The following is a 17921-nucleotide window of genomic DNA, read 5'->3' on the forward strand; positions in this document are numbered from 1 at the left end:
CAGGTCTGAGTTCTAGGCCCTCAGACCCCTATGGTAGCCGTCTTGGCGCATTCACCTTTGATACAGTTGGATGTGGGTCCTTGTGCTCTCTTTGTCTGGGTAGCTCTGCAGCAGGACCTGGCGTCAGGGACATTGGGAGGGCTCTGTGTACCCCTCAGCCGTGAGTGGCGGCCATGCAAGGGTGATGAACTCCCTCCTATAGTCTCCTGGACTGATGGGTGCAGCTTGGGCAGAGGGCCAGATGAGCAAGGGCCACAGGATCAGCTGCAGGGACATGCTGCATGGAATCACTGGCAGTTGGGGGTGGGGGTGGGGGTGGGGGTTGGTCCACTAGGGCCAGGGGAGGAGGGAGCATGGTGAGGTGGGCGGGCCGGTGGGGAGCATGCTGACCTCTGGTGGCCAGGGCAATCGTGGCTACTTAAGACTGTGGGTGTCCTCTGGGGACGGAGGCAAACGCCTGTGGGTGTAGGCAGCAGTGTGTGTACACCCTTGTGTGTGTGACTGTATGTGACTGTGTATGTACATGAGTGTCTAAAAGAGAAGGTATATATGTGCATGTCTGTCTTACGTAGGGGTGACGTTCTTGGGTGAGCTAATAACCATACACACCACTCTTTACTATGCATTTACTATGTTCCAGATATTTTAACAACATCATCTCATTTCACCCTCAAAACAACTCTAGGGGTTCTTATGACCCCCTTATTATGGAGGCTATGGAGAGTCAGAGAGGTCAAGCAACTTGCCCAAGGCTGCACAGCAAAGGTCTTTATGAGGCAGTAATCACAACAAAGGTGTAAGAAGTACAAACATGCCTGGGCATGGGAGGCTGGGCCCTCATGGGTAGGAGCATCCTGTTTACTTCTCTCTTCCTGGCATAATTATTGAGAGCATCCCCTTTTATTCTCAAAAGTGCCCAAGTGGGGATAGAAGATTGTATCTTCACCCTGATTATAGGTCACGAGACCTGGCTTGGAAATGGGGATGGGTGGGACTGAAAGTGGGGGCAACACGGATAAGGGGGCGTCTCGGCCCCTGTGTCTGGCTCACCAAGGGAGAGGGGCTTTCTGGAGTCTGCTCTTGGTCTGGGAGGCGCAGGCAGGGAGAAGGCCTTGGTCAGTCCCTGTAAGCTCTTTCCAGACTCCCAGTCCTCTTCAGGACTCCCCGGCTGCTGGTGAACTGGTGGGGGGGGCACCTCTCTAGGTGCCCTCAGGGAGGCGTGTGCGCTGTCAGAGCAGGTGGGGAAGGAGGGCTTGATCAGGATTCAGGAGGGTGTAGACTCTCACTGGGAACCTGAGGCCAGCTGTACCCTGTCAGGACCTTAGCTTTCTCATCTGAGAAATGGGATTGGTGGTGGGCCAGCCCAGAGGGTGTCTGGGGTGCAGGTGAGACAGCTGATTGGAGGCACTTGGTGAACTGTGAGAGGGCGGTGCTCAAGCCTGGCTGTGCATCAGAATCACCTGGAACCTTTAGAGCTCTACTAGGGCCCCCCCAGACCCACTAAGCAGAACCTCATGGGTGGGTTGTTTTTCAGGCTCTCCCAGTGGATTTTATGTGTATCTAGGGCAGGGAACCTCACATCGAATCACCTGGGGATCTCTTCAGATGCCGACCGAGGCCTGGCTCCCAGCCCCAGACATTCTGATGTAATTGGCCCTGGGTACCACCTGGGCATCAGGATTTTTTTTTTTTTTTTTTTGTGGCACGCGGGCCTCTCACTGTTGTGGCCTCTCCCGTTGCGGAGCACAGGCTCCGGACGCGCGGGCCCAGCCGCTCCGCAGCATGTGGGATCCTCCCGGACCGGGGCACGAACCCGTGTCCCCTGCATCGGCAGGCGGACTCTCAACCACTGCGCCACCAGGGAAGCCCGTCAGGATTTTTAAAAGGTGCCCCTGTGGTTTAATGTGTAGCCGTGTATGGAAACCACTGCCTCAGAGGGAGGGGTGGGTGATAGAAGGGGTGACGGCGTGCACCCCAGGCAGTGGGGAAGGCAAAGCACCAGAGCCCGGAATGAGCTTGGGGTGTGTATCACAGGGAGGGGTGGAAGGACAGCATATTCCAGCTGACCTGGATCCTTCTCGCTGCATCTGAAGCCCCAGCAGAGGCTGGTAAGGGTCCTTGGGCGGCCCCACGTCAGGCACAGTGAGCCCGTCCATCTCTGGGTGAGGTGAGGGGTGGGGGAGCTGCTGGGAATGTTTGTGGGATCGGAGACCCACCCTGGGTGAGGGGAAGGCAGCTCTGGCTTCTCATGGCCCCGCCCAGGTTTGAGCTGAGCCAGTCCCTTAGGCCAGGAGGGCTGGGGTGACACCCATGGAGTATGGGCTCTGGACAGGGCACCTGTCAACGTGTCAGGGTCTGGGTCCGACTCTGCCTCCTCCCTGCTGTGTGACCTTGGACATGTTATTTAACCTCTCTGAGTCTCAGAGAGGGCAGGAAAGTCACCACCCATCTCAATGGGTTGTTGGAAGGATTGGTGATGTGTTTGAAGAGTATGAAGAAGCTGGCTGAAAAAGGATGTGTATGATCAGCGCTGATAAAATGGTGGTTGTTGTTGATAGAGAGGGAGGGGGAGAGGTGGGATTTACCTGCAACTGGGTAATTTAACAGCTCAAGTCTGCTGTAAGGATTCTGTCCGTTGTAGGATCCCCGATGGGGAGGACAGCATCCTGAGGGTGGGTGGTGTAGGCTCTCACAAGTGTTGCATCCATTTTACAGAAGAGGACGCTGAGGTGATTGGTGAACATCGCAGTGCTAGAGAATTGGCAGAGCTGGATTCATACCCAGGCAGCCTGGCTCTCCAGCTGGTACCCCACCTGCCTCTCCCACTTCCTTTCCTCCCACGCCCCCAGCCACCGTCTCGCTTGCCCTCAGCTAGCCCTGTATTCTCCACCTGCCTCACTCTGTCTCCCGAGCCAAGATCCACACTCACTTCTTCCAGGCTGCCTGCCCATCCACACCGGGTGGGCCCACTCTGGTCCCCTCATTGCTAACAGTTTCAATAGCCAGCCTCTGCCTGTCTCAGTCCTTCAGGCCCTGCCCACGATCTCAGCATGAGCGAGTGCCACTCCTGTGTTCCCCTGCCCTTTGCTCTGACAAGTCCATGCCTTCCCTCCTCAGGGCAACAGACGGGCCCGATGACCTTCTCAGAGGGTGGGAAGGACCTTCTCTTGCTGGGGTCTTACACTTGGGAAGATCCGATCCATCCTTCAAGGCTGTGTTAAGTTGAATTCCCCTCAGGAATTCCCTGGTGGTCTGGTGGTTAGGACTCCACACTTTCACTGCCAAGAGCTCGGGTTCGATCCCTGGTTGGGGAGCTAGGATCCCACAAGTCGTGCAGCGCGGCCAAGAAAAAAAAAGTTGAATTCTCCTCAAGACAAGGAATTGAGAGCCAGTCGTTTCTTTGGGAGAGAATCCCAGGAAACATTGGTAGGGGAGGGAAGGCAGACATAAAGGGTGTGATACCAAGCAGGTTACCACTGTGAGCGCTGAAGCTTTACTCCCCCGGGGGCTCTGGAGACAGAAAGGAGCACGCCTGGCAGTCATCCCACTGGAGGTGTGAGGGAGCTGGGGTGTGTGTACACCAACTCCCATCAATCATTGCTGGCTGTTCCCAGAGGGTGTTAATTCCTCAGTGCCTCCACATGCCAAATGGCTGGCAAAGAGGGCTTCTGTGGCCAGAGAGTCTCAGAAGAGTGGCAGATACTGGCAGTTGGAGACTGGGCTGGTGTGTCTCAAAGCGGCAAGTGGTCTTGGGCACCCATTCTTTCTCAAATACACAACTGTGAGAGTCCCCCTGAACTGGGTGTGAGTCCTAGTGCTGCCACTTCCTAGCCGTGTGATCTGGGGCAGGTCACTTCTTGAGGCCTCAGTTTCCTCATCTGTAAAATGGGGATCATACTACCCACTTCCATCCCCCAGAGCCCTGCCCCTAGCAGAGCTGCCTCTCTCATGGTTTCCCAGAGAAGGATTGGAGGAAGCACTGCCGGAAGCACTAGAAGATGGCCTGTGGGCTGCTCCACACCTGAGCGAGATAGGGGTCACGGAGCAGGGTGTCTCTGCAGCTGTCAAGGCCTGCGGGAGGGCAGTGCCCACCTCCCGCCTCCTCTCCTGGCCCCCTCCCCAGGAGCCCGCAGAGCAGGGCTTGGGAATTAAAGCTGAAAACAAGGCAGATGTGGTATCCGTCTTTTTGACAGGACTGCCAGCCAGGTGATGGCTGAGTGGAGGAAGGCCTGGTTTACGAGGACATAGGAGAAATTTACTGCCTGCTGCTCCCAGGGGCCGGGAGTTCTGAGAGGGAGGGTGGCTGCATGGCAGCTGGGGACGTGTGGGGAGATGCTGATCACCCAGCCTGTGCCAGCAGCAATAACAATAATAACAGCTGATGTTTATATAGCATTTATTACACGTCAAGCTCTGTTTTAGTGTTTTGCATTTGCTTTTCACAGCAACCCATTTTACAGATGAGAAAACTGAGGCACAGAGAAGTTAAAGACTTTCCCAAGGTCATACAGGTAGTAAATGGCAGAATTGGGATTTGAACTCTGGCCATCTGGCTCCAGGGATGTCCTGCCTCAGGCCAGCTGATGTCCCAGCCCCAGGGCCCTCTGGCTATTCCAGCCTGGCTTTGTGGCTCTTTTCACCTCCACATTCCTAAAGGAACCTGGGGAAAGGAAGGAAGACCCACATTTGGGATTACCTAGTATGCGCCAGGTTGTGCCACTCATTAGAGGAACTCACATTTGCCCAAGCCGTCAGCCACCTGGTGGGCAGAGGGGTCCTGAGCCCTTCCCCTCAGTGCTGTTTCTTACTTGTTCAGCTGGCGTTTACTCAGAGGCTGACTGTGTCCCCAGCCCTGTGCTGGGCTCTGTGAAGGGGACAGACCTGCCCTGGGGGGCTCCCCCTGCAGGTGGGAGATGATATGGCCTTGGAGACAAGGTGGTACATGATGGTGTGGTCCCAGTAGTCAGAGCTGAGGGCCTCCAGAGAGCTTAATCATGAGACCAGAGAGGACAGATCCAGGAGGCCTCCTGGAGAGTTCTGGGAGACTAGGGATGTTGCACCTTTAAATCAGGAGGTCAGAAGTCCTCACTGGGAAGATGACTGGGAAAGAGCATGCTGGGCAGAGGGCACAGCATGTGCAAAGGCCCTGAGGTAGGCTCAGGCCTGGCAGGTCTGGGGAGCAGTGAGGAGACCCATGTGGTTGGAGCAGAGAGATCAACAGGTAGGAGATGGGGTCCTAGAGGTGGGGCGGGGTGGCACGGGTCTGTGGGCCTTGTCGGCAATTTGTAAGGATTTAGTCTTTTAATGCCAAATGAAACAAGGCCATGGCAGGGTTTGAAAAAGGATTAACGTGATCAGATTTATGTTATAATGGGCTCACTCTGGCTGCCTCCTGGAGCAGAGATGGGGGTGAGGGCAGAGCTGGAGGTCAGTTAGGGGCCGGGGCTCTAGTCCAAGTGGGAGGTGGTGAGAACTTGGAGCAGGTGGTAGCCATGGAGATGGAGAGAAGGAGTCTGATTCTTTATCAGTTTTGCAGTGTGGCCTCAGAGTTTGCTAAAGGATTTGAGATGAGAGAAAGATGGCAGAAAATCAAGGATGACTCTGAGGTTCTTGGTGGTGCACTGAGATTGGGGGTGGAGGGCCAGGCTTAGCCACGCGGAGATTCCTGGGAGAGGTGGGTGCAAAACCCAGACTGGGGTTGGTCAGGAGAAAAATGGAGGAGAGAAATTGATGACAGTGAGTAAGAACAACCCTTCTGAGAAGTTTTGTTGTAAACAGGGAGAGAGGGATGCTAGCTGGGGGAAAAGTGGGGTCAAGAAAGGGTTTCTGTTTAAATGGAAGAAATTAAAACATGTTGACAGCAAAGATCCAGTAGAGGAAAAACTAGATGCTACTGGAAGGAAAAGGAGCATGGCTGGGTGATGGGGGAGAAGGGGCATCCACGTGGGGGGTTGGCTGTGACTTCGGCCCCGCGAGCTGCCTCCCCTTCACCCCTGGCCCCAGTCTGACCCTGTCTGGGAGAGCTAAGCCCAGGCCCCTGGGCTGGGCAGAACCAGTGAGGAGTAGAGAACGGCCTTCCCTGGGAGCTGGCCTGTGCAGGTGCCGAGTGTGGCTTCTGCTGCAGGTATCACTCTTCTCTAATGGTCCCGGGAGCCGACCTCATTACAGACAAGGGGAATCGAAGCTCAGAGATGCTAAGCAACTCAGCAGGCCAGTGAGAGGCTGAATGGAGGGTGGGGTGTCAAGCTGCTCCCATCTGGCTGGACATCCACGTCCTGTTTCTTGAATTAGGGTCTGTGGACATCTGGGGATATGTTCTTGAAGTCAGACTCTCAGCGACCTAGGAGTTCCATGACGATTCTTGAACTTGGCATTTTCATTTGATGGCCTTCTGAAAGCGGTCTTTACAGATTGCAAAGACAACTTCTCTGCTCCTGTGATCATTTGCAGTTGGAAGTAGCTGTCACTGCCAGGGCTTCAGCCTCTGATGTCAGTATTTTCATCCCCACATTCATCCTAGGATCATCCTGGGACAGAATTGTTTTCCTTCAAAAGGGGCCTGAGGCTGGCTCAAGTTCGGGGAGCCCTGGGCTGTACCACCACTGAAAGCCAGAAAGAGAGCACCTGGAAGAGAGTCAGGAGCCACCACCCCCTGCCCCCGCTGCTGGGCAAGACCCTTCACCTCCCCGCCCCCAAGGGGGTGACCGTTATGGGCCCCCACCCCTAACCCCCCAAGACACGGGCTGGCTCAGGGTTCCCCAGGACAGGAGTTGGCAGAGAGCTGTGGTGGAGTTTGGCGGAACAGATCTAGGGGTGGGGGCACCAGGCTGAGTTGTTTAGAGGTGCCCTACCTGGAAAGCAGGTGGCTTGATGGAGGTTGAAAGTTCAAGGGGAGGGACTGGCAGACACCATGGTATGAATGGGGCTGAAGAACAAGGGTGTGACTCCAGACAAGGAGGGGGAGCCTGCTCTGTGACTTCTGGGGATGCCGGGGTGGTGGAGCCTGGCCTCCGGAGCAGGACTCGGGGACCCTCAGAAAGACCTGCGTGTTCCAGGGAGGTGACGAGGAGAATGGCTCAACCACAGGCAGAGTCAGGAAAGAGGGGGACTGGCCGGGAACACAGGTGGCAGCTTCCTCCCCCATCTGAGTGTCAGTGGGTGAGCTGACCTGGGCCCCTGTCCGTGGGGTGGACACCCCACGCTCATCTTTTGGGGGTCTGGGAAGACCCAGCACGTGCCGGGCTGTAGACAGGATGGAGGGGCGGCCCAGGGCTGGGGTGGAGGTCTCCAGGGGTGGGGAGTTTTCCGCGGGGAAGTGTTAGGGAGGAGAGGAAAGCGGAGGCTTAGAGAGCACTGCGTATAAGGCATGATGCTGCGTGTTTTACGTCTGCACCTCCTTGAATCCTCTCAGTGGCCCCTCAAGGTAAGTGTTATTACCCTGGATTTACATCTGGGGGATGTAAATTTTACTTGACCAGGGTCATATGGCTGGTCCAGGGCAGAACCACACACTACAGCTCTCCCTGGGGGTGGGACATCCTAGGACCCTCTTATCCTGCTCCCTGGAAATTTGCACAAGGGATGAAAACCAGTGTGTATGTTTGTGCATTTGTATGTAGGTGGAAGTTTATATGTGTGTAGATGTGTGTGCTATGTCCACACACCTACGCCGATTACACGTGTGGACTTGAACCTGTGGGTGTGGTGCCCCAGGTCCCCTCGGCGCTCCCCAGCCCTGCTTTGCCAATGGAGTGAATGTCCCCGGGAGCAGTCTGCAGCCTGAGACTGGTGGCAGTGGGGCTATTTATCCCCTCAGATGGGGCAGCCCTGAGGCATAGGCCACACAGTTTTCTAGAGCCCCCCACGGGGTTGAGCCTCACACCTGGCGTTAGTGTCTTCCCATCCCTTCCTGTCTCTGCCTCACTTCCTCACCCCCAGTTTGTGCTTCCAGCCATCACCTCCCAGATGAAACACTTGCACTCATATCCTTGTCAGGACCTGCTCGTGGGGCTTCTCAGCCGACAGTGAATCTGAATGACCACGTGCTTGTAGGAGTGTCATGCTACTTGTGTAGCTGTGTATTGGGTTGGCTAAAAAGTTTGTTCGGGTTTTCGTAAGATGTTACAAAAACCCAAACGAGGGGCTTCCCTGATGGGCCAGTGGTTAAGACTTCGCCTTCCAGTGCAGGGGGTGTAGGTTCGATCCCTGGTCGCGGAGCTAAGACCCCACATGCCTCGCGCCAAAAAACCAAAACATAAAAACAGAAGCAATATTGTTAACAAATTCAATAAAGACTTTAAAAATGGTCCACATCAAAAAAATCTTAAAAAAAGCCCAAACGAACTTTTGGTCAACCCAATATATAGAGTATGTGTTTATATGGACACTTATGTTTCTACATGTTTGAACATAGATGCGTGTATAGGGATGTATATAAATGCATGCAGGTTTGTGTGTTGTTACTTTATATGTGTAGATGTGAAAATATGGGAGTGTATATGTAGCTGATTTTGTATACCTTTATGTGAGGGAGTGTGTGTGTGTGTACACACGAGCCTAGAACTCAGGAGGATTGTGGCTGGGTGGGGTGAGTAGTTGTGGAGAGGTGAGCAGGGAGACAGGGAGGAACTCTGATTATTTCAACCTTGAAAACTCATTTCAATTACAATTTACAACCTGCAGACAAAGGCTGCAGTCGCCGTAGTAACCACAGCTGCGGGGGTTTTGATGGAGAAAGTCCTCTCCCGGATGGTTCCGGGGCTGGCTGTCATCCGTGGCCGAGCCAAACACATCTCCGGCTCACTGTGCCTTGGGACACAATTAGGACATCTTCAAACTGTTGCTGCTGTCATTGTTGCCGTGTGTCTGGAATTTATCTCCTCTAGGAGCTCTCGGAAATGTGTGTCTTGTTTCCTGCCAGAACTGTGGTTCCCTGTCTGGGCCTGGGGGTCCCAACCACCCATGAAAGGGGATTCTCTGACCCCCTGCTTCCCTCCATGGCCCCTCTGTCACCCTTCGGGGACAGGATTGTCCCTTGCGCTTCTCTCCTGGCTCTCAGAAGCTGGGATCAGTAGCCTTGAGTAAGAGGGCAGGCTGCTGAGGCTGGAGAACTTGCCTCTCCTGTCCATCCATCTCTGTTTGTGCTGTGGCCTAGAGAGAGCTTTGCCTGTTAGCAAAGCTCTGCTGTCCCAGGAGCTCCGAGGCAGGCAGGGCTTAGAACTCTTTGTACCCTTGTGTTTAACAAACTTCCGTAGCACCTGGCAAGCACCAGGCCCCTCTTTATGACCCACTGTGAATATAAACCCATTTACCCTCATAGGGACCCTGTCCCAACCTATGAGGTAAGTACCATCATTATCCTCATTTTGCAGGTGAGGAAACTGAAGCCCGATAGATGAGGTGGCAGGTCCAAGGTCACAGCTAGAGTACAGGATAGAGCTGGGGTTTCAGCCCAGACAGTCTTGTGTGAATGAAGTGTAGTGGGTAGCCAGGGGCTTAGCTGACCCCTGGGAGAGCCAGGTGAGCCCCCTTGAAGACTACCCTGTCTCCAGCCCCAAGGCCGCGCCGTAAAAGCTGTGGGCTCTCTCTGGACCCAGCAGTGCCCCCAGAGCCAACTGGGCATCTGCCCCTAAACTGTCTAGTCTGTGTACTGGGGACCTTTGATCTCTGACCCTGAGGTTGGGGTACTGGAGTCAGTTTCTGACCTTGGTCACAGAGTCTTGGTGGCCAAGACAAGGATATGAGATGTGCCATCAGCTCTGTGGGAGCCCTGGGCAGCAGGGCACAGTGACCATACATTGGCTGAAAATAGAGGAATCTAGGGGGTGATCTGTGGATCCCTGGGGCCTCAACCTGATCCCCCACATGACAGACATGGGACACCCAGGCCCATGGCCCATGGGGTGGGACACAGGTGCAGCCATTCACCCCGCTGGCCGCTGGGGAATTACTTCTGTAAGGTGCAGCACTGGCCCTCTAGCAGGGAGGCGTGTGTGTGTGTGTGTGTGTGTGTGTGTGTGTGTGTGTGTGTGTGTGTGTGTGTGTGTGTGTGTGTGTGTGTGTGTGTGTATGAGGGTAAATTTCATTGTCCTGGCCTTGAGGGAGGAGGCTGCAGGCCATGCTGTATGCAGGGGCTGTGGGAGGGGAAGCTGGGGTTCCCTAGCACTCTCCCTTCCTCTCCTCTGCCATCCTCCGGCCCCTGTGTCCGCACCTCAGAGCCCCTGCCCCATCCCGCCCCCCACTTTCCTGCCGTCCCCCTGCAGTCAGGCTCTCACAGTCTCTCAGGTGTAGTGTGGTACACAGGCTGGGAGCTGGAGCACCTGGTCAAATCCAGCTCTTTGTGGTCCTGGAATGCCAGTGAGCTTTTCTGTGCCTCAGTTTTTCCATCTCTATAATGGGGATAATTACTCACCTCGTAGCACTGTTCTGAGTATTCAATGACTTAATATATACATAAAGAGCTTAGAAGAGTGCCCGACACAGAGTGGATGCTCCATAGAAGTTAGCAGTCCTTGGGACTTCCCTGGTGGCGCAGTGGTTAAGAATTCATCTGCCTTGGGACTTCCCTGGTGGCGCAGTGGTTAAGAATTCATCTGCCTTGGGACTTCCCTGGTGGCGCAGTGGTTAAGAATCCATCTGCCTTGGGACTTCCCTGGTGGCGCAGTGGTTAAGAATCCATCTGCCTTGGGGCTTCCCTGGTGGCGCAGTGGTTGAGAGTCCGCCTGCCGATGCAGGGTACACAGGTTCGTGCCCCGGTCTGGGAAGATCCCACATGCCGCGGAGCGGCTGGGCCCATGAGCCATGACCGCTGAGCCTGCGCGTCCAGAGCCTGTGCTCTGCAACGGGAGAGGCCACAATAGTGAGAGGCCCGCGTACCGCAAAAAAAAAAAAAAAAGAATCCACCTGCCAATGCAGGGGACATGTGTTCGATCCCTGGTCTGGGAAGATCCCACATGCTGCGGAGCAACTAAGCCCGTGTGCCACAACTACTAAGCCTGTGAGCCACAACTACTGAAGCCCATGTACCCTAGAGCCCATGCACCACAACTGCTGAGCCCGCATGCTGCAACTACTGAGCCCACGTGCTGCAACTACCAAAGTCCACGTGCCTAGAGCCCGTGCTCTGCAGCAAGCGAAGCCACCACAGTGAGAAGCCTGTGCACTGCAACGAAGAGTAGCCCCTGCTTGCCACAACTAGAGAAAGCCCATGTGTAGCCATGAAGACCCAATGCAGCCAAAAATAAATTTAAAATTAAAAAAAAAAGTAAACAGGAGCAAGTTACAAAAAAAAAAAAAAAAAGAAGTTAGCAGTCCTTATTCTTCATCATCATTATTACCCAGGGCCCAGGCCAGGAGCTCCTCCTCCTCCAGAAAGCCTTCCTGGCCTGCTCTGGCCCCGGGACCTCTGTAGCCCACCTTAGAAACCCTCTATTCTGACCACTTAAACATAATAACAGTGTGGCTTAGCCAGCTACTCTGTGCCACGTGTTTTCTGTTATCTCATCTCATTTAAGCCTCACAGCACTTCTGTGAGGCAGGAGGATGATCTTTTTACCAAGAGGACATCGAGACCTCTGGCAGCCAAAGAGTTTGCACAGGGCCCAGAGCAGAGGGGTTGGGTGTGGCCAGAGCCCAGGGGGTGAGGATGGGAGGTCACAGTGCCCTAGGGAGCCACTGCTGTTTGCAGTGAGAAGGGGGTGAGTGGGGTGGGTTCCCCATTTTGCAAAGCTCACTCACCGTGGCTAATGGGGGGATGTCACTGACATGGGGGAGGAGTGGATGGGGATGATGGTGCCTTCTGGTGTCTGGGGCATCTGGAAGTCATTGAGGGCATCTGGTGTCCCGAATCTTGAGGGACCTGTGGCAGATCTCTCACCCTCTCTGGGCCTCAGTTTCCCCACCCATACCCTGTGCTGGGGCTACCCATGGGTGAGCTGCTGTAGGGCACCACTGCCCTCATGGACAGTCACAGCTCCTGCCTGTGTGAGGGCCAGCTGCTCCCGTGTTTGGTCCAAGCCAGGCTGGGGGAGGGCAGGCAAGCACCACGGCCACAGGGAGACCCGCAGGCTCACTGCCCTCCAAGGGTGATGGGGACAAGGGAGCCTGCCCTGGCTGTCCTGGGGCCTCAGGGCACAGGGTCCAGCGGCACAGTAGTGAGGGCCGCAGACCTCAGGACCATTCCCCGGGCCCTCCACGAGACCATCTCCTGGGGTGATGGAGCGAGCACTGGGCCAGGGGTCCGGAGACCTAGGTGTGCCCAGGTGGGCTCTCTGGGCCCCAAGGCACACCTAGGTATGCCGTGGTTCCCACCATACACCTGGGAGGATGGTGGGCCTCATGGGCGCCCCCACTCTGAATATTTCGTTGCAGGCCGTGAGCGCATTGGGCAGGACTCAGCGTACGAGCAGGAGGGGAAGGTACAGTTTGTGATTGACGCCGTGTACGCCATGGGCCACGCGCTGCACGCCATGCACCGTGACCTGTGTCCGGGCCGCGTGGGGCTCTGCCCGCGCATGGACCCTGTGGACGGCACCCAGTTGCTCAAGTACATCCGCAGCGTCAATTTCTCAGGTGGGGGCACCACCCAACCCTGGGGAAAGGGTCCTGGGGCTCCATGGGGTGGGAGTGCGCGGGGGTCTCTTCAGATGCTTCCAAGGGGTTCCATACAGAGGTATCTCTGCCCTGGGCTCACGATCCTTCCTGACTCTGGGTGAAGGCTCAGCAAAGAAGCTGAGCGTGTGACCCCCACGGGCTCCCGCAGGCATCGCGGGGAACCCTGTGACCTTCAATGAGAACGGAGACGCACCTGGGCGCTATGACATCTACCAGTACCAGCTGCGCAACGGCTCTGCCGAGTACAAGGTCATCGGCTCCTGGACTGACCACCTGCACCTCAGAGTAAGCACCTGGCGGGAGGGCAGCGAGGGGTCCCGGGGGGCTGGGCGGCGGAGAGAGGCCACCCCAACCCAGGGAGGGGAGGCCAAGGGGAGGCAGCCGCTGACTAGCCCTGCCCCCCGGGTTTGCTGCTGCCAAGTTGGGGCCTCCTTCCATGCCCCACCCTAGACCTCAGAGGGCCCTGAGCCCCCCAACCCTGAAACAGAAGAACAGGGTGGCTGGGCTTCTGCTGCCATTCCTGCCCCTGCCCTTTCCCTTGGCCTGGGGTCTTCTTGCCTGCTGCCCCTTCGCAGGGCAAGAACTCCGGATAGATGAAGTCACGCTGGAGTTCAGGGGCTCAAAGTTTTGGGGGGGTTCGGCGGGGAGAGAAGTGAGGAAGGGGAGGGCGGTGTCTGGACAGAGGAGGACGACGTCTTAAGGCAAAGAGCACAGCCTGCTGTTCTCTAAGCATGAACTCTCCTAAGAGCCACTTTTTTTTTTGCGGTACGCGGGCCTCTCACTGTTGTGGCCTCTCCCGTTGCGGAGCACAGGCTCCGGACGCGCAGGCTCAGCGGCCATGGTTCACGGGCCCAGCCGCTCCACGGCATGTGGGATCCTCCCGGACCGGGGCACGAACCCGTGTCCCCTGCATCGGCGGGTGGACTCCCAACCACTGCGCCACCAGGGGAGCCCAGAGCCACTTATTTAGAACTGATGCTTTGAATACGGCTCCCAAGTGTAGTCAGGCTCCCTTTGCCCAGTTCCTGGAGCTCTCGCTTACTTTCCAGAACTTTGCGACACATTCAGTAGGACGTGCCAGCTTCTATCGCCTCTTAGCTTGCAGCAGTTGTGTCTTCAGAGACATGTAACAGTGACTAGCACTCATTTAGAGCAAGATGCGAAGGAACGCTAACCTGTGGGCACACATTATTGGTCCTGTGATTGAATCTTTATTCGTTGTCCTCTTCTGAACCCAAGTCCCTGTGCCGCCTGGAGGAGGCCCGGTGGGCTGAGCCATAGCACGTTTCTTCTTGAGGGTGCACAGGAGTCACCTGCGGGGTCTTGTTGAAACTCAGATTCTGTGTCAGTGGGTCTGGGGTGGACCAAAAATTTCCATTTCCAACAAGCTCCTGGGTGATGCTGATGTGGCCGGTCTGGGGGCCACTTTGCATAGCAAGGCCTCATGGGGCTGGGAGTCGGGACTGCTGGGTCCTCTCCACTCTGCCATGTGACCCTAGGTTGTCACTGCCGGTCTCTGGGCGTTTCTCCATACGACCCTTGGGAGTTTTGTATTCGAGCAGGATCCCCCATGGTCAGCTGGGTCTGGATCCTGCCCCGGGGAGCTTATTTAAATGCGGCTGTTGGATTCAGCTGATCCTGGCAGGGCCCGGGCAGCTGGATTTTACCCATCTAACTAAAGTCACTAACTAAGTGATTCAGATTGGTGCCACCAGTGGGGCGGTCCAGGGCACTTGGCAGCATGTCCTGAGGCCCTCTCCTCTGCACTGTTGTTGCCAGATAGAGCGGATGCACTGGCCAGGGAGCGGGCAGCAGCTGCCCCGCTCCATCTGCAGCCTGCCCTGTCAGCCAGGTGAGCGGAAGAAGACGGTGAAGGGCATGCCCTGCTGCTGGCACTGCGAGCCCTGCACGGGGTACCAGTACCAGGTGGACCGCTACACCTGCAAGACATGTCCCTACGACATGCGGCCCACAGAGAACCGCACGGGCTGCCAGCCCATCCCCATCATCAAGCTTGAGTGGGACTCACCCTGGGCCGTGCTGCCCCTCTTCCTGGCTGTGGTGGGCATCGCTGCCACGCTCTTCGTGGTGGTCACCTTCGTGCGCTACAACGACACGCCCATTGTCAAGGCCTCGGGCCGCGAGCTGAGCTACGTGCTGCTGGCGGGCATCTTCCTGTGCTACGCCACCACCTTCCTCATGATCGCCGAGCCCGACCTGGGTACCTGCTCTCTGCGCCGGATCTTCCTGGGGCTCGGCATGAGCATCAGCTATGCGGCCCTGCTCACCAAGACCAACCGCATCTATCGCATCTTCGAGCAGGGCAAGCGGTCAGTCAGCGCCCCGCGCTTCATCAGCCCCGCCTCGCAGCTGGCCATAACCTTCAGCCTCATCTCCCTGCAGCTGCTGGGCATCTGCGTGTGGTTTGTAGTGGACCCCTCCCATTCGGTGGTGGACTTCCAGGACCAGCGGACGCTCGACCCCCGCTTCGCCAGGGGCGTGCTCAAGTGCGACATCTCGGACCTGTCGCTCATCTGCCTGCTGGGCTACAGCATGCTGCTCATGGTCACGTGCACCGTGTACGCCATCAAGACGCGCGGAGTGCCTGAGACCTTCAATGAGGCCAAGCCCATCGGCTTCACCATGTACACCACCTGCATCGTCTGGCTCGCCTTTATCCCCATCTTCTTTGGTACCTCGCAGTCGGCTGACAAGGTGAGTGGCAGGGGCTGGGGGTGGGTGAGGGAGGCAAGCAGGGGGCAGCCTCCTGGGGCTAGCTGGCCTCTCACCTTGCTCTGGAAGTGCCTTCATTCGTGCCTCATTCTGTCTTCTCTCTGTCTCAGTTTTCTCTCCAGGTTCTGGGTTTCTCTCCTCTCTCTCTCCCTTTCTCTTCTCCTGCCTCCTCTCCCGTTTCTCTCCGGCCCCCACCACCTTCCGCTGCCTCATCTCTCTCCTTCCTGCTGCTTCCCACCCTCTCTCTACCCTCCGCCTCTCCTCTCTCCCTCTCCTCTCTCTTTCCCTATCTCTCCATCCCTGCCTCTCCCGCCCCACCTTTTTCCCCTCCCCATCTCCTTCCCACCTTCCTCTCTCCTCTCTGCCAGCCTGGGATGCTGCCCCCGCTTTCATTCTTGTTTTTAGCTGCGCCACGTGGCTTGTGGGATCTTAGTTCCCTGACCAGGGATCAAACCCCGGGCCCTCGGCAGTGAGAGCGTGGAGTCCTAACCACTGGACCGCCAGGGAATTCCCCATTCTTCTCTATACTCTCCCTTACCTCTCTCCCTACTCAGCCCATCTTCCTTCCTGTCCACTCCTCTTTTCTTCCTCCTCTCTCCACCCTCTTCTCTGCCCTTGCAGGATCCCCATGGGTCCCCGAGGTGGGTGATGTATTGGGCACTCGCTCCCTCTCTCCCTGGCCCCAAGCCACCCCGGAGGCCAGGTGGGGATACGTGGCAGCATCAGCTGAGGGTCCACCCTCCACTGGCTGGAGCTGCCGATGAGCTGCCTCTTGGGGGCTCTGTCAGGCTATCCTGCCAGCCTGGCCTGAGGGTCTAGATACACCCCAAGGGCCCCGTGGACTCTGCCCACATCACTGCCCCAGTGCTGCCTGGGTGCTGGGGGGTTTTATCTTGAAGGATTGGGAGTCACTGAAGTCAGAGGCCAGAGATAGGGAGAATCAGAGGGACTGAGGACCCCAGCTCTGTGTCTAACTGTGGGGTCCTGGGCAAGCCAGCTGGCCTCTCTGCTTCAGTCTCTTCATCAACAGATTGGGGCCATGACCCTTCCCCTGCAGTCCTTACAGTTGTTGTAGCAATCACACAACATGAGGGGTGTAAAAGCCATTTACCCGCCATAAGGAGGCTGGGGCTGGGAAGGAGGGTGGAGGGGACGAGGTCAAGGGGCACACAGAGCAGATGGTGTAGGACCCACAGGCTGTGGGCTTTTACCGGGAGTGAGAAGTGAGCCACGGTGGGGTTCTGAGCAGGGAGGGATGCGTTGGGACATAGGTTTAAAAGGATCCCTCTGGCTGCTGGGTGGAGCCCTGCTGGAGGTGGTTGTAATGATCCCGAAGGGAGCTGCTGGCAGCAGGAGTGGTGAGGTGCGGGGGATTCCTGCTGTGTCAGGGGGTGGGGCTGGCTGGGTTTCCGATGGAGTGCGTGTGGGATGAGAGGCGCAGGGGGGAGTCAGGATGACTCCACAGTCGTTGGTGTGAGCGATGGGAAGGAAAGAGTGTCTGCATTGGGGTGGGGGGGCGGTGCAGGGCGGGGTAGAGACGGCAGCGGAGCCTATAGGGGGCGGAGATCCGGAAGTCCTCTGGAGGTGCTGAGTTTGGGATGCCCGTGAGACGTCCAAGTGCAGCTGTTGAGTCAGTGGTTGACTATGTGAGTCTGGGGTTCAGGGACGAGGGCTGGGTTATATCTGTACCTGGGGGAGTCGCCATCCTGTGGCCAGCACTTAAAAGAGTGAGCCTGGGTGTGAGCTCCAATAGAGATGCTTGGCCTCAGTGAGGCAGCAGTCAAAGCAACCACGGAGGGCGGCTTGTCTTGTGTTACGCACTTCACCTGGTGGTCAGCAGGCACCACAACAGTGAGCTAGGGTAGATTCACCATCCCTGTTTACAGATGAGCACGTGGAGGCACAGAGAGGTGAAGTGACTTGTCTAAGGTCACACAGCCAGTAGGAGGCATGGCCGGACTACTTGAACCTACTCTGTCTAACTCAGGAGCCCCTCCCAAGCCCACACCACTCCCTGCAGCTCTGGGGCACCTCTCCCCCTGGGCCTTCCTTGGTAGGTGCCCACCCCTTCTCTAGCAGCTCCTCAAGTGCAGGAGCTGCGCCCTTCACCCCAAATCCCTTGGGTCTGGTGCAGAGAGGCCTGTGGCCTGTCTTCCAATGGTGACCCAGCAGACTGGGGGTTCTGAGAAGCAGACCTTGAGGCTGGCAGTGAGCTCCCCGAGGTCTGAGACCAGACCTGGCTCCAGGCCACCCTGCACACTTGAGCCAAAGCCACCGCCACTGAGGAACAGCTCGCACGGTGGGCTGGGTCTCCAACCCCAGCAGGCCAGCGAGAGGCCTTCCCCACTGAGGGCAGGTGCAGGCAGAGGCCCGCATGCCCCGCAGCGCCCAGGGGAGGCCGCCCACGCCCCAGGAAGCTGGCAGCTTGAGACATTACCCTCAACAATCCCAGGAGGCCCCTTCCCTCGCCTCCTCAGGGTGTAAAGGTGCACAGCCAGGTGGCCGACAGCATGGTGGTTCAGGCCCTTGCTCTGCCTTCCCATAACTTCCCCTGTCTGTCTGCCAGCACGCTGCTC

The 17921-nt window shown here is 56.9% G+C and overlaps 1 protein-coding gene across 1 annotated transcript in view; it reads left to right on the forward strand.

Moving 5' to 3' along the window:
* The window catches only part of GRM4 (glutamate metabotropic receptor 4), a 95995-nt gene that overhangs the window by 67297 nt on the left and 10777 nt on the right, over positions 1–17921 (forward strand). The window contains exons 7-9 of the mRNA XM_089919871.1: positions 12370–12570; positions 12761–12897; positions 14392–15327. Of these exons, the coding sequence (XP_089775997.1) occupies positions 12370–12570; positions 12761–12897; positions 14392–15327 (1274 nt within the window). The remainder of the gene's footprint in view (positions 1–12369; positions 12571–12760; positions 12898–14391; positions 15328–17921) is intronic.

The sequence above is a fragment of the Delphinapterus leucas genome, chromosome 10 (genome assembly GCF_059928025.1).
Source record: "Delphinapterus leucas isolate spDelLeu-1000000601 "Yukka" chromosome 10, BTC_Dleu_Yukka2, whole genome shotgun sequence".
In the NCBI taxonomy this organism is placed as follows: domain Eukaryota; kingdom Metazoa; phylum Chordata; class Mammalia; order Artiodactyla; family Monodontidae; genus Delphinapterus; species Delphinapterus leucas.